Source organism: Aspergillus lucknowensis (assembly GCF_044049455.1).
Source record: "Aspergillus lucknowensis strain CBS 449.75 chromosome Unknown BJX67scaffold_4, whole genome shotgun sequence".
Lineage (NCBI taxonomy): Eukaryota > Fungi > Ascomycota > Eurotiomycetes > Eurotiales > Aspergillaceae > Aspergillus > Aspergillus lucknowensis.
In genome coordinates, this window is record NW_027263548.1 from 177,553 (window position 1) to 194,597 (window position 17,045).

General features: G+C 54.1%; 7 protein-coding genes across 7 annotated transcripts; 4 read left to right on the forward strand and 3 right to left on the reverse strand.

Moving 5' to 3' along the window:
* Window positions 1–170: 170 nt before the first annotated feature.
* Window positions 171–4,232, forward strand: BJX67DRAFT_343135 (M protein repeat protein). Its single transcript, XM_071028114.1, has 3 exons — window positions 171–339; window positions 607–1,768; window positions 1,976–4,232. Exons 2-3 carry the CDS (start codon window positions 678–680, stop codon window positions 4,032–4,034), a joined length of 3,150 nt encoding a protein of 1,049 aa, XP_070889920.1. The 5' UTR covers window positions 171–339; window positions 607–677; the 3' UTR covers window positions 4,035–4,232.
* A 342-nt stretch (window positions 4,233–4,574) lies between these two features.
* BJX67DRAFT_377564 (uncharacterized protein) lies at window positions 4,575–5,366 on the reverse strand (the record flags this gene model as incomplete). Its single annotated transcript, XM_071032139.1, has 1 exon — window positions 4,575–5,366. One exon carries the CDS (start codon window positions 5,364–5,366, stop codon window positions 4,575–4,577), a length of 792 nt encoding a protein of 263 aa, XP_070889921.1.
* A 928-nt stretch (window positions 5,367–6,294) lies between these two features.
* On the reverse strand, window positions 6,295–8,959 carry BJX67DRAFT_343139 (mitochondrial intermediate peptidase). Its single transcript, XM_071028115.1, has one exon. The coding sequence runs from the start codon at window positions 8,801–8,803 to the stop codon at window positions 6,416–6,418; it is 2,388 nt and encodes a 795-aa protein (XP_070889922.1). The 5' UTR covers window positions 8,804–8,959; the 3' UTR covers window positions 6,295–6,415.
* On the forward strand, window positions 8,960–10,029 carry BJX67DRAFT_343141 (MICOS complex subunit MIC26/MIC27). Its single transcript, XM_071028116.1, has 3 exons — window positions 8,960–9,036; window positions 9,106–9,174; window positions 9,258–10,029. The coding sequence occupies exons 1-3, from the start codon at window positions 9,022–9,024 to the stop codon at window positions 9,891–9,893; spliced, it is 720 nt and encodes a 239-aa protein (XP_070889923.1). The 5' UTR covers window positions 8,960–9,021; the 3' UTR covers window positions 9,894–10,029.
* BJX67DRAFT_211135 (putative Golgi reassembly stacking protein) lies at window positions 9,999–11,299 on the reverse strand. Its single transcript, XM_071025595.1, has 3 exons — window positions 11,067–11,299; window positions 10,924–11,007; window positions 9,999–10,853 (listed from the first exon to the last, which is right to left on the reverse strand). Exons 1-3 carry the CDS (start codon window positions 11,232–11,234, stop codon window positions 10,104–10,106), a joined length of 1,002 nt encoding a protein of 333 aa, XP_070889924.1. The 5' UTR covers window positions 11,235–11,299; the 3' UTR covers window positions 9,999–10,103.
* Window positions 11,300–11,362: 63 nt separating this feature from the next.
* Window positions 11,363–12,447, forward strand: BJX67DRAFT_343143 (RNA methyltransferase). The gene is made up of 4 exons (XM_071028117.1): window positions 11,363–11,537; window positions 11,599–11,697; window positions 11,763–12,055; window positions 12,130–12,447. Exons 1-4 carry the CDS (start codon window positions 11,461–11,463, stop codon window positions 12,378–12,380), a joined length of 720 nt encoding a protein of 239 aa, XP_070889925.1. The 5' UTR covers window positions 11,363–11,460; the 3' UTR covers window positions 12,381–12,447.
* On the forward strand, window positions 12,448–16,931 carry BJX67DRAFT_343145 (DUF3591 domain-containing protein). The gene is made up of 4 exons (XM_071028118.1): window positions 12,448–15,838; window positions 15,890–15,946; window positions 16,023–16,214; window positions 16,525–16,931. Exons 1-4 carry the CDS (start codon window positions 12,873–12,875, stop codon window positions 16,610–16,612), a joined length of 3,303 nt encoding a protein of 1,100 aa, XP_070889926.1. The 5' UTR covers window positions 12,448–12,872; the 3' UTR covers window positions 16,613–16,931.
* Window positions 16,932–17,045: the final 114 nt, after the last annotated feature.

The window sequence follows — 17,045 nt, forward strand, 5'->3', positions numbered from 1 at the left end:
CTGCGTTGTTCCTGCTGCTGCTGTTGCTGTTGCTTGCTCTTCCGCTCCTCCCTCTCTCATTCTGCTTTCTCTCCAGTCGCCCCATCCTCTAATTCTTGATCTTCAGCTCGTGCTTGCTTTGTGATTCACATTTGTTGTGTGATTCGCTCTCGACAGCCGTCGTTGAAGTACGCGCCTGGCCTCTTGTTTAGTAGTTCGCTTCCCCCCAACGCATCTGCTTGACGGGCGCACCACTAACACATCACTCTGTGCCCCGCGCAGAATACAGCCCAGACATCTGGTGCAGCAAGCTGATTGAGTGCCTCGATCCTGCAATTGGACGTCACCAACGTGGTACGGGTGAGTTGTCACTCCGATTCAAGTTTCCCATGCGCATCGCAGTTTCTACCCGAACCGAAAAGGAGTCGAGACTACCTTCTCTCGGACACCGCATCCCGCCCTTTACTCAACCCTGGACTTCCGATATGGGTTCCTGAGCGAGGCCTCATGTTTGAGCTTCAATTTCTTTTAAACTTGATACGCCCATCTCCTTCCTGAATATTTGGGTTTGGCGGTGTATCTCTGCAGCGTTTTTGCTTTTTTAAAAGCTAACATAGCCCGATGCAGAGCTCCGACGGCACCATCCCTTACTAGGCTTTCCTTGATAACTTCTCCCGTCGCGACCGCTCGCCGCCGCAATGTCTTCCACAGAGGACCCTGTCCCCTCTGCTCCTCCGGCCGAGGCTGATACCGAGGATGTCCCACCCGCTACTCCTGTGGAATCAGCCATTGTCTCCGGCAGTGAGGAGCCGGTTGCGAGTCCGGATGCTTCCATCAATAAGGAAAACGTGAAGGCATCTCCGGCGAAGAAGAGCACCACCCCGAGCACCGTCGCGGGAAAGCGTCCCGTTACCGGAACCTCCACCACAAAACGACCCACCACGACTTCGGGCACAAAGCCAGCTTCATCCACAACCCGCACTTCCACCTCAACTGGCGGCTCTTTGAGTAAGCCGCCTACACGGCCATCCACCACGTCTACCTCCGTTCGCAAGCCCCTCAGCACGTCGACCAGCGCTTCCCACCGCTCTCGGCCGTCGCTCGGCAGTTCCGCGGATGAAAAGTCACGGTCTGTGGCCAGCTCTGGCGATGAAAAACGAGGCATCTCCGGATCCGCCAAGCGACTCTCGCTCGCGAGCAGCACCGCAAGTAGCAGAGCCCCAGCGAAGCCGACCACTTCCACTTTGGATCGACGTTCCAGCATTGCATCCACCACCGGATCGCGTGCCAGCACCGTCTCCGCGGCAAAGCCAACAACCAGACCCTCAACCACGACAACCCGTCCTACAACGTCTTCGACGGCTACGCGAACGTCCACAAGGCCGGCAACGACCGCCACGAAGAGGTTGAGCACTGCCCCAAAGGGAGCCGAGGACAACGCAGAGAAATTGCAAGCCCTTCAAACCAAGCTTTCGGAAAGTGAAGCTACTGTTGCGAGCCTCAAGGCAGAGCTGGAGGCAGCGAATGAGAAATTGGCTCTAGCATCGCAGACTGAAGCGGCCGATAAGGACCATGAAAATGCTACGAAGGCCCTTCAGGAGCAGCATGCCGCAGAAATTAGTCAGTTAGTCGCGAGTCATGAGGAACAGCTACAGGGTCTGCGTGTTCAACTCGAGGAAGCAGAAGTAAAGAGAAAGGAAATTGAAGAGAAATCTCTGAAGGACTTGGAGGGCGCAGCCCAGGCAGCAGCCTCTGAGGGTGATGAGAAACTGTCAGCGGCCCTAGAGGAGTTGAAGCAAGCTCACCAATCTCAGCTAGAGGCTCTTGAAAAGGAACTCTCAGAGCAAAAGACCGCGGCCGCTGAGTATTCCGAGCAAATTGAAACACTCAAAGCTGACCTGCAGTCCAAGGCTGATGGCTTGGAAGCAGCCACCAAGGGGTTCCAAGACGAGAAGGCATCCGCTCTCGAAGAGCTGCGTAGGGAACTACAGGCTGAGATTGAGAGGCTATCGCAGTCCAAGGAGGAGGCGGTCCGCGCCGCCGAGGAGTCTGCGAAGCAGTCAGTCGCAGACTTGGATGAGAAGATTTCGTCGCTTCAAGCCCAGCTCGCCGAAGCTGAGTCTGCCACTACCCAAGGCCGGGAGGAGGCCGTCGCCCAGCTCGCCGAAAAAGAGAAAGAAGTCGCCGAACTAAAACAGGCCGTGGAGGCGGCTCAAACCGAGCTCCACCAGGCAGGAGAAAGAGCCGCCAATGAGCTCGCCGAGAAACAAAAAGAGCTCGAAGTCGGTCACGACGATGCAATTTCCAAGCTCAAGGCAGAGCATGAGGAGGCTCTAGCGTCCTCTGCCAGCTCCCATGCGGAGGAACTCACGAATGCGAAGGCGGCTACTGAATCCGCAAGCGCCGCCCATGCCAAACAGCTTGAGGAACTGCGGACGTCCTTGGACAAGAGCAAGGAGGATGCTGTGAACGATTTGAAGGCAGCTCACCAGGGTGAGCTAGAGTCTCTGCAGCAAAAGCTTAGAGAAGCCGAAGAATCCCTTCAGAAGACACGGCAGGCCTTGGAAGAGGGCGCCAATGCGGCTCAGGCCGTCGCTGCTCAGGAAATTGAATCGCTCAAAGAGAAGGTCAGCACGCTGGAGTCGCAACTCTCAACAGAACAGGACGAGATCAAGGCTCTTCAGGCCGAGGTCGCGACAAAACAAGAACAGGCGGACGCACTTCAACAGAACCTCGTCGCGTTCGATACTAAGCTGAAGGCGAAGGATGCCGAACAGGAAGGTGAGCTGAAGGCTGCAGAGGAACGAGCCGCTACTGCGGAGAAAGCGTTGGAAGAACAAGTTCAGAAAGCTGCTGCTCTGTCTGAGGAACATGTAAAGGCCATTGAGGCGTTAAAGGCTGAGCATGCCTCAGAGCTGGAGAAGGCCAAAACTGAAGCTTCTGGATCACACCAGCAAGTCGTTGAAGAGCTTCAGGCCAAGTACAATGAAGCTTTGTCGAGGAATAGTGACTTAGAGGCTTCTCATGCCGGCAAGATCGAAGCCCTCGAGACGGAGCTGAAGTCTACCATTGAACAAGTCGCCTCTCAGAGTGCTGACCATGCCAAGGAGCTTGCCGACATGCAGCAACAGCATGAGGAAGCCAAGGCCAAGATGCAAACAGAATTAGAAGCCTCGCAGATCTCCAAGGCCGCTGAGACTGACGCAGAGCACAGCAAAGCGATCGAAGAGCTCCTCACTGCCCAAGAGTCTAAGTTGTCTAGCCTTCGGTCCGACATGGAAGCCTCTCACCAAGCTAAATTGGATGAACTCCAGCAATCTCATGACGCTGCTCTCACAGAGCTCAAAACCCAGCTCACTGCCGCGCAGACTGCTGCTCAGGATACCTCGGCGCTTGACAGCTTGAAGGATACTATCACTGAACTAGAGAAGAAGCTAGCTGCCGCAGAACAGTCCAGTACTGAGTCCACGACCAAGCATACCGCCGAGCTTTCCCTCCTTGAGAAGGACAAGAATGAGTGGGAACAGAAGCATCAGGCTGCAGCAACCCGTGTGGAAGAGCTGGAGAAGCTCGTAGCTGCTTCCGAAAGCACAAAGTCAGAGTTGGAGGCTACGTCGAAACAAGCCGGTGCAGCCCAAGAAGAACTGTTGCAACTCAGGGCCAAGCATGATGCAATTTCCAAGGAGCTAGAAGAGTCAAAGTCTCACAATAACGCAATTGAAGAGAAGCTCGCACAAGGAGAGAAGGATCTGAACGCCCAGATCGACAAGAACATGACTCTTCTCACCCAACTCGGCGAGGTTGAGTCCTCCATTTCTGGCAGCCGCAAGCGTGTTCGGGAGCTCGAAGCCGATCTTGCAGCGCTCAAAGCGGAGAAAGATACTGGCAAGGGGTCAGGCGTAGGACTTCAAGGGAGCCGATGGGCGACTGATGACGAAAAGGAAAAGGGACCGGATAGCGAAGATGGCCAAGCAGCCGCAGTGGAAGGTGAGGACATTGGTTCATCGATCGAGGGAACGGTGGGACCTCCCCGTCATCGTCGTCATCTCTCCTAGGGGTGTACCCCGTCGCCTTAGTGTGTATCGTTGGCTAACCAATACCCTTACGGCAGATGGCCAGCATTCAGGAACAGCTTAAGCATATCCGGTCTGCCAACGATGACTGGTATGGTGAACACCGGCGGTGAGTGCATTTCCCACAAACCATCCAGTGCAGCAACTGACCGATCTAGTCTCGTTGGAGAGCTCGCACAGCTATCACGGCGGCCGACGCCCAATCCCCCCAGCCAGTCAGCTACCCCGCAGCCGGAGATGCTGACGGAGGCTGTATCACAGTGAGGAGGACCCCTTTTGGGACGTCTGAATTGTTGCAGACGTAATTATCCATATTCCATTCTTTTCTTTGTATGTGCGTTTGTATAGGATTAAGATGTACGTAATAAGCTGCTCAGGATACCCGATTGATTGTTGCAATATGTGACCCGGTATCTGGGCAACGATGAATTTATTATCCGCAGGGAATTATGACATTAATATATCGGCGACAAACGGGCCCATCGTACATGTACAACCCCAGCAAGAAACCCGCCGAGGGTCCTAGGTAAGGTTCCTGTGCCATGACAGCGAGGACAGCCATGACGCTCGAATGGGCGGACACCACGTCAGCCACCTTCGTCCCCCTCCATCATTCTTCTTCTCCGTCCGTCGCCGTTGCAACTCCTCATATCTCCTCGGTGTGAGAATCCCCGGTGGCGGCGTCGGCGGTCTCGGTAACGCCCAAGACGCCGGATGATATCCATGCGCACCAACAGGGAGAAACCGTATTCCAGTCCCAGCCTCGGCCGTCTTATCGCCATCCACCTCGACGTTCGACGTCGATAGCTCCTCCGCAAACGTTGACGCTGGTAACCGGGGGAGCGGCTTCAGCGCTCGTTGCCCGGAATGCAGATCATGGTCTGGCGGAGGCGAGGAGCTGAATGCGCGGCAGTAGGCGGCGTAGGAGTCTGAGAGGGCGTCGACGCGGGTATCTCCGCTCTCGATGCGGATATTGTGAAGGTTATAATTGTCGTTGTAAGCATCGCCGGCGTAGTTATTCATGTGGCGTTTTGGTTTCGGTGAGGATGCAGACGCAGTAGGTGAGCGTGAGCGTGAGCGTGGGTGTGAGCCTGAGGAAATCGAATATCGCTTGACCTCGTCAGGGTCCGAGTCAGATTCCGGAATGGGAGTTTCTCGTAGGAGGTGCGAAGAGAGCCATCTTTTCAGTCTCGGGCCTTGCCTCTGAATTCGTCTTTTTGTTGATGCGGATCGGGAGAGAGAGGTTGAGGTTATTGAAGATGGGAACGAGGATGAGGAGGAAGTGGAGGAGAAGGATTCACGGCGGTATGCCATGATGCCGGGGTCTTCGATAACGAGATGGACGTGCAGTGAGGTTTAAGAGAGAAGAGGAAAGGGATTGGGGGTAGAGAGACGGGGTGGAGATGGAGGAATAATTCAATGGTGCTTGGCTAGACCACTGTCAGTCTCAGTGTCAGTGTCAGGTGTCGACATGAGTCGTACAGAACACCCCGCGGGTACTGGTAGAATGTTCAAGGAATAGCAATAGCGGCGGTTCGGCTGGTCGACGAGAGCGAGATCGAGCTCCTCCAAGGACCCTACTTCCAATCGGGACTTGGAAAGAGTTCATTCCTGCAAACCCAGCCATGTACAGTGACCGTTGATACGACGGTGGAGATGCATTGTGCGACGCAAATGGGCTGTGGATAGGCTAGTAGGCAGAGCGTTGTTGTACACGGTGGTAACTCCACTGCAAGGAAATTACGTGGTCAGGACGCTGCGAGTCGTACTTGTCTGACGTGTTCAGGAAGCGAGATAATCAGGCAGTCGGGTCTTCTGTTTGTGTAAGAGCCTCATTGAGAGGAGTTCGAGATGGTTCGGTGGGTATAGTCAGCGCGTTCGAGGAGGCACCGTGCATCCGAGTAAATTGGGAAGAAGTCCCTCGATTGTCACCTGCAGAGAAGGACATTAAGAAACGGCAATAAGGATCCTCACCCATTATCGACGGAAGGCCAATAACTCCGGTATTTGAGCGGTTCGGCGACGTGGATCGAGACTTATGGCGTCTGCGTTGACGCTACTGTATGATCCCTGCTGTTGATCTTCGGATTACTTGCATGATTGGATTGTCTTTTGGGGTGGCCGAGGTTCCCAGGAGATATTCGGCGGGAATGGGTTGAAGGGGCTCCTCCGGAATAGGGGTCATTCCTGGTTGTGGACGGGAGTCTTATAGTCCAATATATATACTTCAGCGGCGAGATGAGGGAGGCGACGTTTGTTGGATGCATGACTGTTGATATATTAATCTACAAGTACACTAAAGTATGAGTCGATGGGCGTCTATGTACGAAAGTACGAATCATGTGTATAATACAGCCGCAGCGTTAACCGGATATTCCATCGCGGCCGAGTCCCCATCGGCCGACTTCCCGCATGGCTTCGTCACCACCCTCGACGAGTCGACCGTTGGCATTAGACGCGTTCTGGGGCCCCAAAACACCAGCAACGCATTCCCAGCCGTTGCGTCCACCACCCCAGCGAAGTACCTCATTCTTGTACCGTTCACCGGCGGAGCGGTCGACGGCAGCGGCACCGCCCTCAAAAACATCCTCCCAGAGCTTATTAGCGATTGCGCGGTCGAAGATGTAGCTGTAGTATGTGGCTCCGTAACCGTATAGATGGCCGAAGAAGCCCTGCCACGAGGTCGAGGGACGGCCATGTTGGTCTACGGGGTCTGGTAGGCTGGCATGGGTCGAGCAGACCTGGTGGTAGAGTTTTGTGGTATCGAGGAAGGAGGAGTGTTCAACGGGCGCTGTGTGGTAAGCTTGGTCAACGAGGGCCATCATGATCTGAGCCTCGTTTTCGACAGCGCCGTAAATGGCGCCGTGCGCGGCTCGGTCCTGGGCCATCCGCTGGATCATGGTTTCGGACAGGGGCTGGTCGGTCTGCCAGTGGCGCGCGTAGAGAGCTAGGACTGACGGGTCTGTTGCAAACCTCTCCATGAGAACCGATGGTAGCTCGGCGAAGTCAGTAGCGCAACGCGTGCCCGAGATACCTTGCAACCGCGTCTGCCCTAGAATCGAGTGGAGTGCGTGGCCCATTTCGTGGAACAGGGTACGTACATTATGCTCACTCAAGAGGGATGGTGTGGACGAGGATGGCTCGGGAAAGTCGCAGACGAGTGCGATGGTGGGCAGCTGGCAGAGGGTCTGTGAGTGCGGATCGAGAGCTGTTGCCATGCCGTCGTTCGGGTGAGCGACAGCCGCGGAGCCCTCCATCGCTGCGGATTCGGCCACCTCCTCCGGTGTGATCTCCCTAGCGCAGCGCAGAGTAAAGTGAGCCGGGTTGGGGTGTTTGTTTGGACGAGAAAACAAATCACAGTAGATGACGGCCAATGGGTGGTTTGATTCGTCAACCACGTCAAGTCGTCGGACATCCGGCGTCCATGTCTCTCCCGGAGCGGGCTCGCGAGGAATCAGACGCACGCCATACAAGCGATCAAAGAGACGCGATAGGCCCTGCATGACAGTTCCCAAAGAGAAAAATTCGGGGATGGTGGCCCACTCGCGCGACTTACGTGCATGCTCAGATAGTTCATACCGACGCACTCGCTGGTGGACATAGTATGCGTGATCCCAGGGCTGAAGCTGACTCCCCTTCTGAGCTTGAAGTTGAGCCAGCTCCTCCTGTACGTCGGGGCGGTTGCTCGTAACGAGAGAGGTCAGAAATTCCGAAACAGCCTCCGGACTCTTGGCCATCTTGTCTTTAAGGGTCATATGGGCGAAGGTGGGAAAGCCCGCCAGTTGAGCTAGCTCTGTGCGCTTGGACAACAACTGCTCTAGGCGTTGGATCTGCCGTGAGCTAGCAGTGCGCGTCGCCTGGTAGATCTCCCGTCGGACGTTTTCATTGTGAGTGGAGCGCAGGGCCAGGCGCGGGATCAAGCCGACAGTCGGCACAGCAGCGGAGCGAGGGTTCCAGCGCTTGATCTGCTGGATCAGAATGGGATCCAAGCCGCGCAGATCGGTTGTCGGTACCACCACATGCGAGCGCGCAGGCTCGGCACCATGAGCGAAAGCTGACCCGAGCTGGCTAATCTCGTTTGAGAGTGTGACGAAACGTTGCCGCTCGGGCGGGGGCATATGGATGGCCGAGTTGGCGAAGTCTTGGAGCAGAATACGAGCAACAATGGTCTCTTCAGAGGACCAATGCGCCGTAACAGCCGGCTGAGCCAGCGCAGCGCGCAGCTGATCATGAAGCCCGGTGGTGGTATTCAGCACGTTCATGTACTCGAACATGAGGGCATACGCCTGGCCCGCAGCCTCTTGGACGGGCGGATCCGGGTGGGAGGCCCGGATGAAGTCGGACAGGTCAATGACGCGACATAGCAGGTCGCTCAGGCGGTCCAACTGGCGCACCAAGGCTCGGTATTCATCGACGGTCGACGCAGCCAGGACTCGGGAAACGATCGCCTGGCATTTCTGGAGCGATACCTGGGCAAAGGTGCGGAAACCCTCTGGACTGGTCAGGTACTGGTTCTGGACTAACCCGGTCGGCTTGCGGTCCGGAGAGAAGGAGGCAGGCTGGGAGAAATCGCGCCAGAAGGACTGAGAGTCGAAGACTCGACGGAGGGTGTCGTCGTCGGAGGACTTCGAGGGCGAGGGATGGACAGGCGACGCGGAGGCAGACGCTGGGCGGAAGGAGGAGCTGGTGATGGAACGACGGTGCAGGCGTTGTTGTAGTCGACAGGTGCGACAGATCCACGGTCGCAGCATATTAGTCTGGGAAGGATATATAGTACATTAGAAAAAATAAGAGCAAAAGGAAAATATTGAGAAGCAAAGAGGAAAGCAATACTGGGTCTGAAGAATGAACGAAGACGAGCAACCGACTGCGGCCGAAGAAAAACTTGGCACTTCTTTTCGTTTGGGACTCCATTTCATCATCTCATCCTCTCCTCCTGCGCTGCTTCCCCCCCCCAATTGCCCGAATCATGGCCATGTACCAGGTATTATTTCCTCTTCACTTTGTCTTCTCCCGAACGCTGCGTATGGCTGCTAACCAATTGCCTTTTCAGCGCCTCTCCGTGTCTCTGCTGGCCGGCGCTGTGGCTCTCTATCCCCAGACAGCTCTTGCCGAGGAGCCTGTAGGTCTTCCTTTCGGAGCTTTTGAAATTATATTGGGGCACTAGGCCTCTAATATATTCTATTGTGTATCTAACTGCAGCAGAGAAAACCCATCTATGATGACTTCCCCTCCGAATATACCGTCTCCCGCGTCCCAACCAACCCTAGCACTCCTGCTTCTGAACCTACCGCCACAGCTCTGACCACCAAATCGCCCTCATCGCCAACCCCCACAGACTTTCTCACCACCCAGGTCCGTCACGCTCGCCTCTTCCTCTACCAACAATCGCGTGCCGCCGAGGTCAGCTTCAACGATATCCTCTCCCGTGCCCTCCACGTCGAGAATGCCTTCACCAACACCATCGCCTCCTTAGCTCCCTCCCCAGAATCCGGTGAGAAGCTGCTCCCCGGTGGAATCTATGTCGTCGTCGCTGCCATGGCTGGTTCCATCGTTGCCCGTAACCGCGGCCGGTTCCTCCGTGGTACCACCCCCCTGGCCTTTGGTACTATCGCGGCTTGGTCTCTCCTTCCAGTAACCATGCGGAACGTCTCCGATTTGATTTGGGAGTATGAGAAGCGAGTGCCTGCTGTGGCGGATCAGCACCTACGTCTTCGGGAGCAGGCTGAGTATATCTGGACCACTGGTGTGGCTCACAGTGGTATCGCACGTGCCAGGCTAGAGGAGACGATCGGGGACGCTCGGAGGAAGCTGGAGGAGGTTGTGAGCAAGGGGCACTAAGTGGAACCTCTCTCCTGCTCCTATCTTGCCCCGGCGTTTTACTTGTTTCATTTATCTACGTTCCGATAGCGATTGGGCCGTGTCCTATAGCGCACACATGTATCTGTAAGAGGTCCCCGATGAACAGGTTCTAGACAGTTCATTTTCGTTTGTACTATCGAAATAAAATAGAACGCCCAAACACCTGCTAAAACTCTTAACGATGTGCCTCTATTCTGATTCTTTGTGCCCCCCGACCTTGGGCGGTGGGGGGAGCGGCGTTCCTTTTCGTGACGGAACATGATCTTGCTCCTTGCTCTTTTGCTCACCTTCTGCAAAGTAGTCATCGAATACCTTGTGAGGTGACGCCCTCGCTCCTCCCCGTGCCTTCCTTCCATGGTGCTTCGCCTGTGGAGCGGAACCAGTCGAGGCCCACGGCGGAGGCGATGTCATATTCGCGGGGACCAGAAACTGTGGTGGTTGCCCGGAAGCTTCAGCCTCTGTACTCGTGGTAACTCCCTCCGGGAATGGTGTCAACGTGCCGTCCGCGCGCGTTTCAAAGACAACCTCTCCCGGGCCCTCGACCTCCTCCCCCAATCCAACCGGCAGTCGATGTAAGGCTCCATAGCCCAGCTCTGCCCCCAACGCCCCCTCGCCACCCCAGCCGCGGGTTGGTACCAGATCCACAGTGCGCACGACGTCGAATTCGCTGTTGTATACCCATAATACGAGTGTGCGGTTTAGGTGATCTTCTACCAACTCTCCGAGCGCGGATTCTCCCCGTAACGTTCCGCTAGGTGTGCCGATAATGTAATCAGAGTGAGGAAGGAGGCCAGCTCTGTAGGCCGGGCTTAGGGGTGATGGGATATTCAGGACATGCCAGATGTGTTGTGTTGACGATAATGGCGCTAATTGGAGTGCGAGCCCGAGGGTTGGGTTAGATGGAGGGACGGGGATCGATACTGTGTGCGTTCGTTGGCCCTGTAGGACACGTAACATACATTCATTAGCCACGAAACAGCTGGTCAACGCGGTGGGGATCGTCACACACCTTCGCGCTCCAAACCGCGAAGGTCACTCGCGATCCGGCGCAATTGCACACTTCTGCTGCGAAGAGGTTGGGGTCGGGGTCATCCTGTGGATGTTAATGTGCCATGCCCAAGAATAAATAGAGAGACTGCGAGATAACCATACGATCAAACGCCCGTTAATCCCAACAATGAAATCAAACCACGGCTCTAGAGGCACCTCAGAGTCCTTGTTGCGGAGGACTTGAAATCCGAAGGCATTGTCGTTCCGCGAGTGCTGCGGGCTGGGCTCCGAATCTAACCGCCCTATAAATCTGTTCAGAGCCCCAAACATTTTGAATAATGTTTCTGGGCATGAGTCAAAACACAAGAAAGTAGAGGCGAGATGTTGTCAAGTGCAGCTGTCCTCAACGAGGGGGTGCAAACAGAGCAAACCTGCGTTTTATCAGTCGATTGTGATGCGGGATAAAAACATCACTCCTCAAGACTGCGGGCGACAGAGGACTTTACTCTCCTCTTTCTTGGGTCTTCGCCCATGTCGTGACAGCGATTGAGCCACCATGTCTGGTGACGAAGAAGCGCCCCCAGAGATCCATCATTATGAGAATCGGGGTGAGGTGCCCTGGGACATACAAAAGTACGCGCTGTTCTTGCTTTTGGCCATATTTCAGGGAAGTTTGACTGACTCTTCCTCGCAGCTACTGGTGCCAGCGCTATGATCTATTTTCTAAATATGACGAGGGCGTCTGGTTAACCGACGATGCGTGGTTTGGCGTCACCCCGGAGCCGGTTGCTACGTATGTGAAGCTCCCATGGGTAATATAGAAAGGGGGATAAGCGGCTGACGTTCGTTCTGCTGCAGGAAGATCGCAGGCCATATAGCTCGTGCTGCCCCTTCCGAACGAAAAGTCTTGGTCGATGCTTTTGCTGGTGCCGGGGGTAATTCGATTGCGTTCGCTCGCTCGGGGCATTGGAAACGAGTCTATGCTATTGAGAAGGACCCAGTGGTGCTGCGGTGCGCACAACACAATGCAAAGGTGTACGGAGTCGCGGATAAGATTACTTGGTTTTTGGGTGACTGCTTCGAAATCATCAAGTCCCAGTTGAAGGATCTAGCTCCATACAGCGTGCTTTTTGCGAGCCCACCTTGGGGAGGTATGTCTTTTCCCTTATTCGCCTTATCCGAGGCAAGTCCACTGGATATCATCCGACTCATATTCTTCTTTCAGGTCCTGGTTATCGGGGCGCCTCTGTGTTCGACCTGCGGACGATGGAACCGTATTCGCTGAACACTCTCTACACTGAGTTCTCTCTATTCACATCATATGTTGTTCTGTACCTGCCGAGAACATCCGATCTCAATCAGTTGGCCAAGCTGGTCAAAGATGATCAACCTGCTCCGGTGATGCATTATTGCATGAGGGGAGCTAGCAAAGCGCTGTGTGTGTTTTATGGTGGCTTTCAGCTTCAACTTTCTTGATGGCCTCTGGCATTATTTTCATGTATACTACTGTATATCTTCAATATACTCCAAATTCTGTGAAGAAGCTTATTCAATCCGCTGAACAATTATCCTGAATTTCCCCGACTCGGCGACCAAGCTGATTGCCTGATCGGGACTAGTGTCGCACCTATCTTCACGTGCTCTGCGCCGTTCTCTCAACTTCCACTTTGATCCCTCCAAGAACTTCCTTCAACCACCTCAAGAACTTGGCTTCTCTCTCCTTTTCGTGACTTCTCCCTCCTTCCATCTGGTTTAAAACCCCATACTTTCTTCACTCGACGATGATCTCGGGCCCTTCTCCTTCCTCCCGCATTTCGCGTTCGTGATTCCCGGGGCTTCGGCGCGATCTCCATGCGAACATTCATGTTCTCCGCCGTGGTCGCCATCTAGTGTTTCTGTCAGCTTCTTGTCTTTACAGGCACCTGTTACCGAACCTCACTTTACCGTCCCTCATCCTCCCTTTCCACCATGCCACACGCGATCGCCTCCCCGGCGCCGGACGCCGAAGATTCCGACTTCGATAATGTCATGCGCCAGATGAACGGCCCTATGACAGATGGTGACATATCTTTCGATTTTCTGTCTCGAGAATTGGAACCTGGTGAAAAAGCGGATGATGCGGTAGATTACGAAGACTTCGATGAGGACGATCTTCCAGAGGAAGAAGAAATCAGCCACCATAAGGTCGCGGTACCAGTGGGAAACGATGTGGATCTGCTGGAAACGTCGGATGATGCTCTGTTTGGAGGCGGAGACGATCTATTTGGGGGGCCAGATAAACAAGAAGAAGCTCCGCGTGATGAGTTCGATGACTTGTTTGGAGAAGAGCCTTCGTCACCCCGCCCGAATCAAGGGGATGCGACCGGAGATTCATTTTTCGAGGATGATCGACCAGTGGCTATTGAGAGAGGAGTTCGTATGGAAGAGGATCAGGACTCCTTGCAGGAAGATGGCACCCTGACTCCCATTGCTGATGATATGGATCCTGCTGCTCTCCGTGCATGGAAGCTCCAGCAGGCTCTCTTTGCAATGTCGAACATCGGTCCCGACAATCCCCCGGCGCCTCCGGAGAACGTCGAAGAGTTGCTTCAATCCCTATTTCCGACGTTCGACCGCCACACTCTACCTCGCTTTCTCGAACTCATACCGCATAAGAAGGCCCACTTTCTTGGCAAACAGCCTCTAAAGCCGCCTAAGCCCGTTATTCCTAGCAAGGTCAATATTGAACTAGGGCACGATCAAGAGAAAGCTTTCAGGTCCGGGGGGCAAGTTCACAAGCGCTCGCTAGAATCGGAGCATTATGGTGTTGTACCTATCGCAGAATCGTCACAGGAAGAGGAGGATGAGCTTCGGGACGAATTTGATCTCGATTATGAATCTGACGAACCATTGCCTGGCGGTATTACCTCAGATGATCTTCGAGTAGTCTGCGCAAATTGGGACGTCCAGGACGACCAGGATGACAATTCAAATATGGACATCGATGAACCTGCCGTCCTGGAGAGCGCCGAGGACGACTGGCTCTTTGAAACCACCCGGCCGACGAAGAAACGCAAGCTCGGCCGCGATCCCATGGAAATCATCTCACTTTCACATATTGACATGCCTCTTCTTGATGATCCGGAGCAAGCCAGCTCTCGAGTCGCACAAAAAGTCACCTTGGATCTCAATGATCCACACCTGCTTCTTGACCAAAGGGGACCTGAAACCGCGACTCCAAAACCCAGGGCGTCCGGCGCGCGGGGCAGGGAGGAAATGGATATCAATGTTACTCGTCGGCTCACGTCACGCTACAATATCTCGAACGACCAAGCCTACGACATGCTCAAACAGAACCACCAAAATAAGGTTCGTAGCACTCTAGGGAATGTCACGCTAGAGCACAGTATGCCAGCTCTACGGTTGCAATGGCCCTACTACAAGACAGAGCTCGCCAAAGCCGAGGCACGATCCTTCCATCGGCCAGCCCTGTCCTTCCGTCCTGGCCAGAGTTGTTGGTTCAAAAACCCAGCCCATATCAAGCGCAAACATCAAAAGGGAAAGGATATCCGAGCTCTTTACGACTCAACGAAGGCGCTTTCCCTTGCAGATAATTCCCATGTCCTCCTGGTCGAATATTCCGAGGAATCGCCGCTCGTTCTGTCAAACTTTGGAATGGCGAATCGCATTATCAATTACTACAGACGAAAGAGCATGGAAGATCCGACCCGCCCCAAAGCCGAGATTGGAGAGACGGCGGTGCTTCTGCCCCAGGACAAGAGCCCCTTCTCTATCTTTGGTCACGTCGACCCCGGAGACGTAACCCCCGCTATCTCCAACTCAATGTACCGAGCCCCCTTGTTTCAACACCAGGCCAAATCTACAGACTTCCTCGTCATCCGGAATAGCACTGGTACAGGCGGGAGTGACTACTTTATCCGCAATATCGATAACTTGTTTGTTGCTGGCCAACAATTTCCGTCCGTGGATATCCCAGGGCCCCACTCGCGAAAGGTAACAACAGTCGCGAAGAATCGGATGAAGATGCTGGTGTATCGTCTGCTGAAAAAGAGCCCGGACCTTCGACTGTCCATTAGCGATGTCACCGCCCACATCCCCGGTACAAGCGACATGCAAAATCGGCAGAAGGTCAAGGATTTCTTACAACACGATAAAGATACCAAGTACTGGGTGCCTTTGGAACCAGTTCCTGAGCCAGATATCATCCGATCTTGGGTACAGCCAGAAGATGTCTGTCTCCTTGAGGCGATGCAAGTTGGCCAACAACACCTGCATGACACTGGTTTCGGTAACGATGCTGAAACCGGAGGCGACGAGGAAGAAGATGGCGAAGGCGAAAGTTTCGAACAGCAGATGGCACCATGGAAAGCTAGTCGCAACTTCCTGCTAGCGTCCCAAGGCAAGGCAATGCTAAAACTTCATGGCGAGGGCGATCCTACTGGCCGTGGCGAAGGTTTCAGTTTCATCAAGACCTCAATGAAAGGAGGATTCAAAGCTATCGGCGAAAGTGTCGAAGATAAACTGGATGCGCAACGATTGAAGGAGCTCGGTGGCCACAGCTACAACGTCGCGCGGCAGCAAAAGTCTTATGAGACATCTATCCGCCGGATCTGGGATGCCCAGAAAGCCAGTCTGTCGTCAACTATTGAGCACTCGGATGATGAAGATGACATGTCCGCCGACGAAGAAGACGGGTTTGGAAAGCCCACGCCAAGATCTGAGGCCCCTACACCAGCTCCTGGCCGCCGTGACGACGAGACGACCAGCCAGTTCAGTAGAATGAGCATGTCAGATCAGAGAGGCAAAGTACTACGCATCATTCGACAGGTTAAAGACAAGGATGGAATTCATCAGAAAGAGACTCTAGTCTGGGATCCCCGAGTGATACGACATTATATTCAGCATCGCCATCGGGTTGAGTCCCTCACAACCAAGTAAGTATCCGCTGTTGTACTTCAAGTTTGCGGTGATCTAACAATGATCAGACTTGAATCCCTCAAGCCAACGGGTGATCCCGAAGTGGACGCTCGCAACAAGAAGCTGTATGCTCTTTTATCACTCATTCTCCGACCCTTCCCCTAGCTGTGTTGATCGCAGAACATTCCTAACATCTAGCAGGATCGAGCAAGAACTCAATCGCCTTAACCGAAACAAAGAGCGCCGTTTCGCCCGCGAGAAACAAAAAGGTGTTCTCCGCACATCGGCAGGAGACTCCCCCGCCGATGGAGCCTCAGGACCCTCGAAATCTGCTGGCACACAGCGCAAATGTGCCAACTGTGGCCAAGTCGGCCACATCAAGACAAATAAAAAGTGTGTACTCAATCGCTCCTCCAAGGCGGATGATGAATTCCCTGCCTCCTTTGACATCTCCAATTCCTTCTTTTCTACTGGCGACTCCTCCTAAAGAGCTCTTTCGCCTCATAGCCTCTGCTACCCTTCCACCCTCGCTCTCCCTTTACTTTTTCCCTTGGCTGCCATCCCCAGCAGCGAACGCAGCCCACCCAGGACCCAATCTACCGTCTATTATGGACCCATCCCGTTGCCCCCACTGGACCCACGCAAGGCTACTCTGCCCTTCCCAAAGCTAAGCTAACAATTTCGTTCTTGCTCCGCGCAACAGACTCTGCCCGCTTCTGAACGGTACGATGAAGCCCGAGGATCGTGTCAGCGATTCCGCCTTCGCGATGGGTGCTCCTCCCGCCATCTAAACTCGCCTGTTTTTCCTTCGTATTGCGAGCATTTTTGTTATGATACCCTTCGCAGTCTTTGGAGTGTTCCTTTACTCGTTATGAGTTGCATGATTTGTCCTTTCATTTTCCCTACCCTATGGGTTATATACCTGGTAATAGGTCTGGTCCCAGAGAGAAGAAACTGGGGTGGGTTTACCAAACGCCTAATACATCATAATGTACTTATGTGTATTAAGGCGCGTTCTGCGTATGATTCTGGAGATTAGTACAAAGCACAAAGCGATCTTCAATCACAAGTCATGCATTACTCTCATAAGGATTATCTTGAACATAAGAATATGGTGGGATACATCAGACCACCCCAAGACTGATTCCCGAAGACTGCCTGTGGCTCCAGCATCCGGACTCTGCCGCAGGCAAATCAGCTGATATATAGACCGTTTTAAGCCGT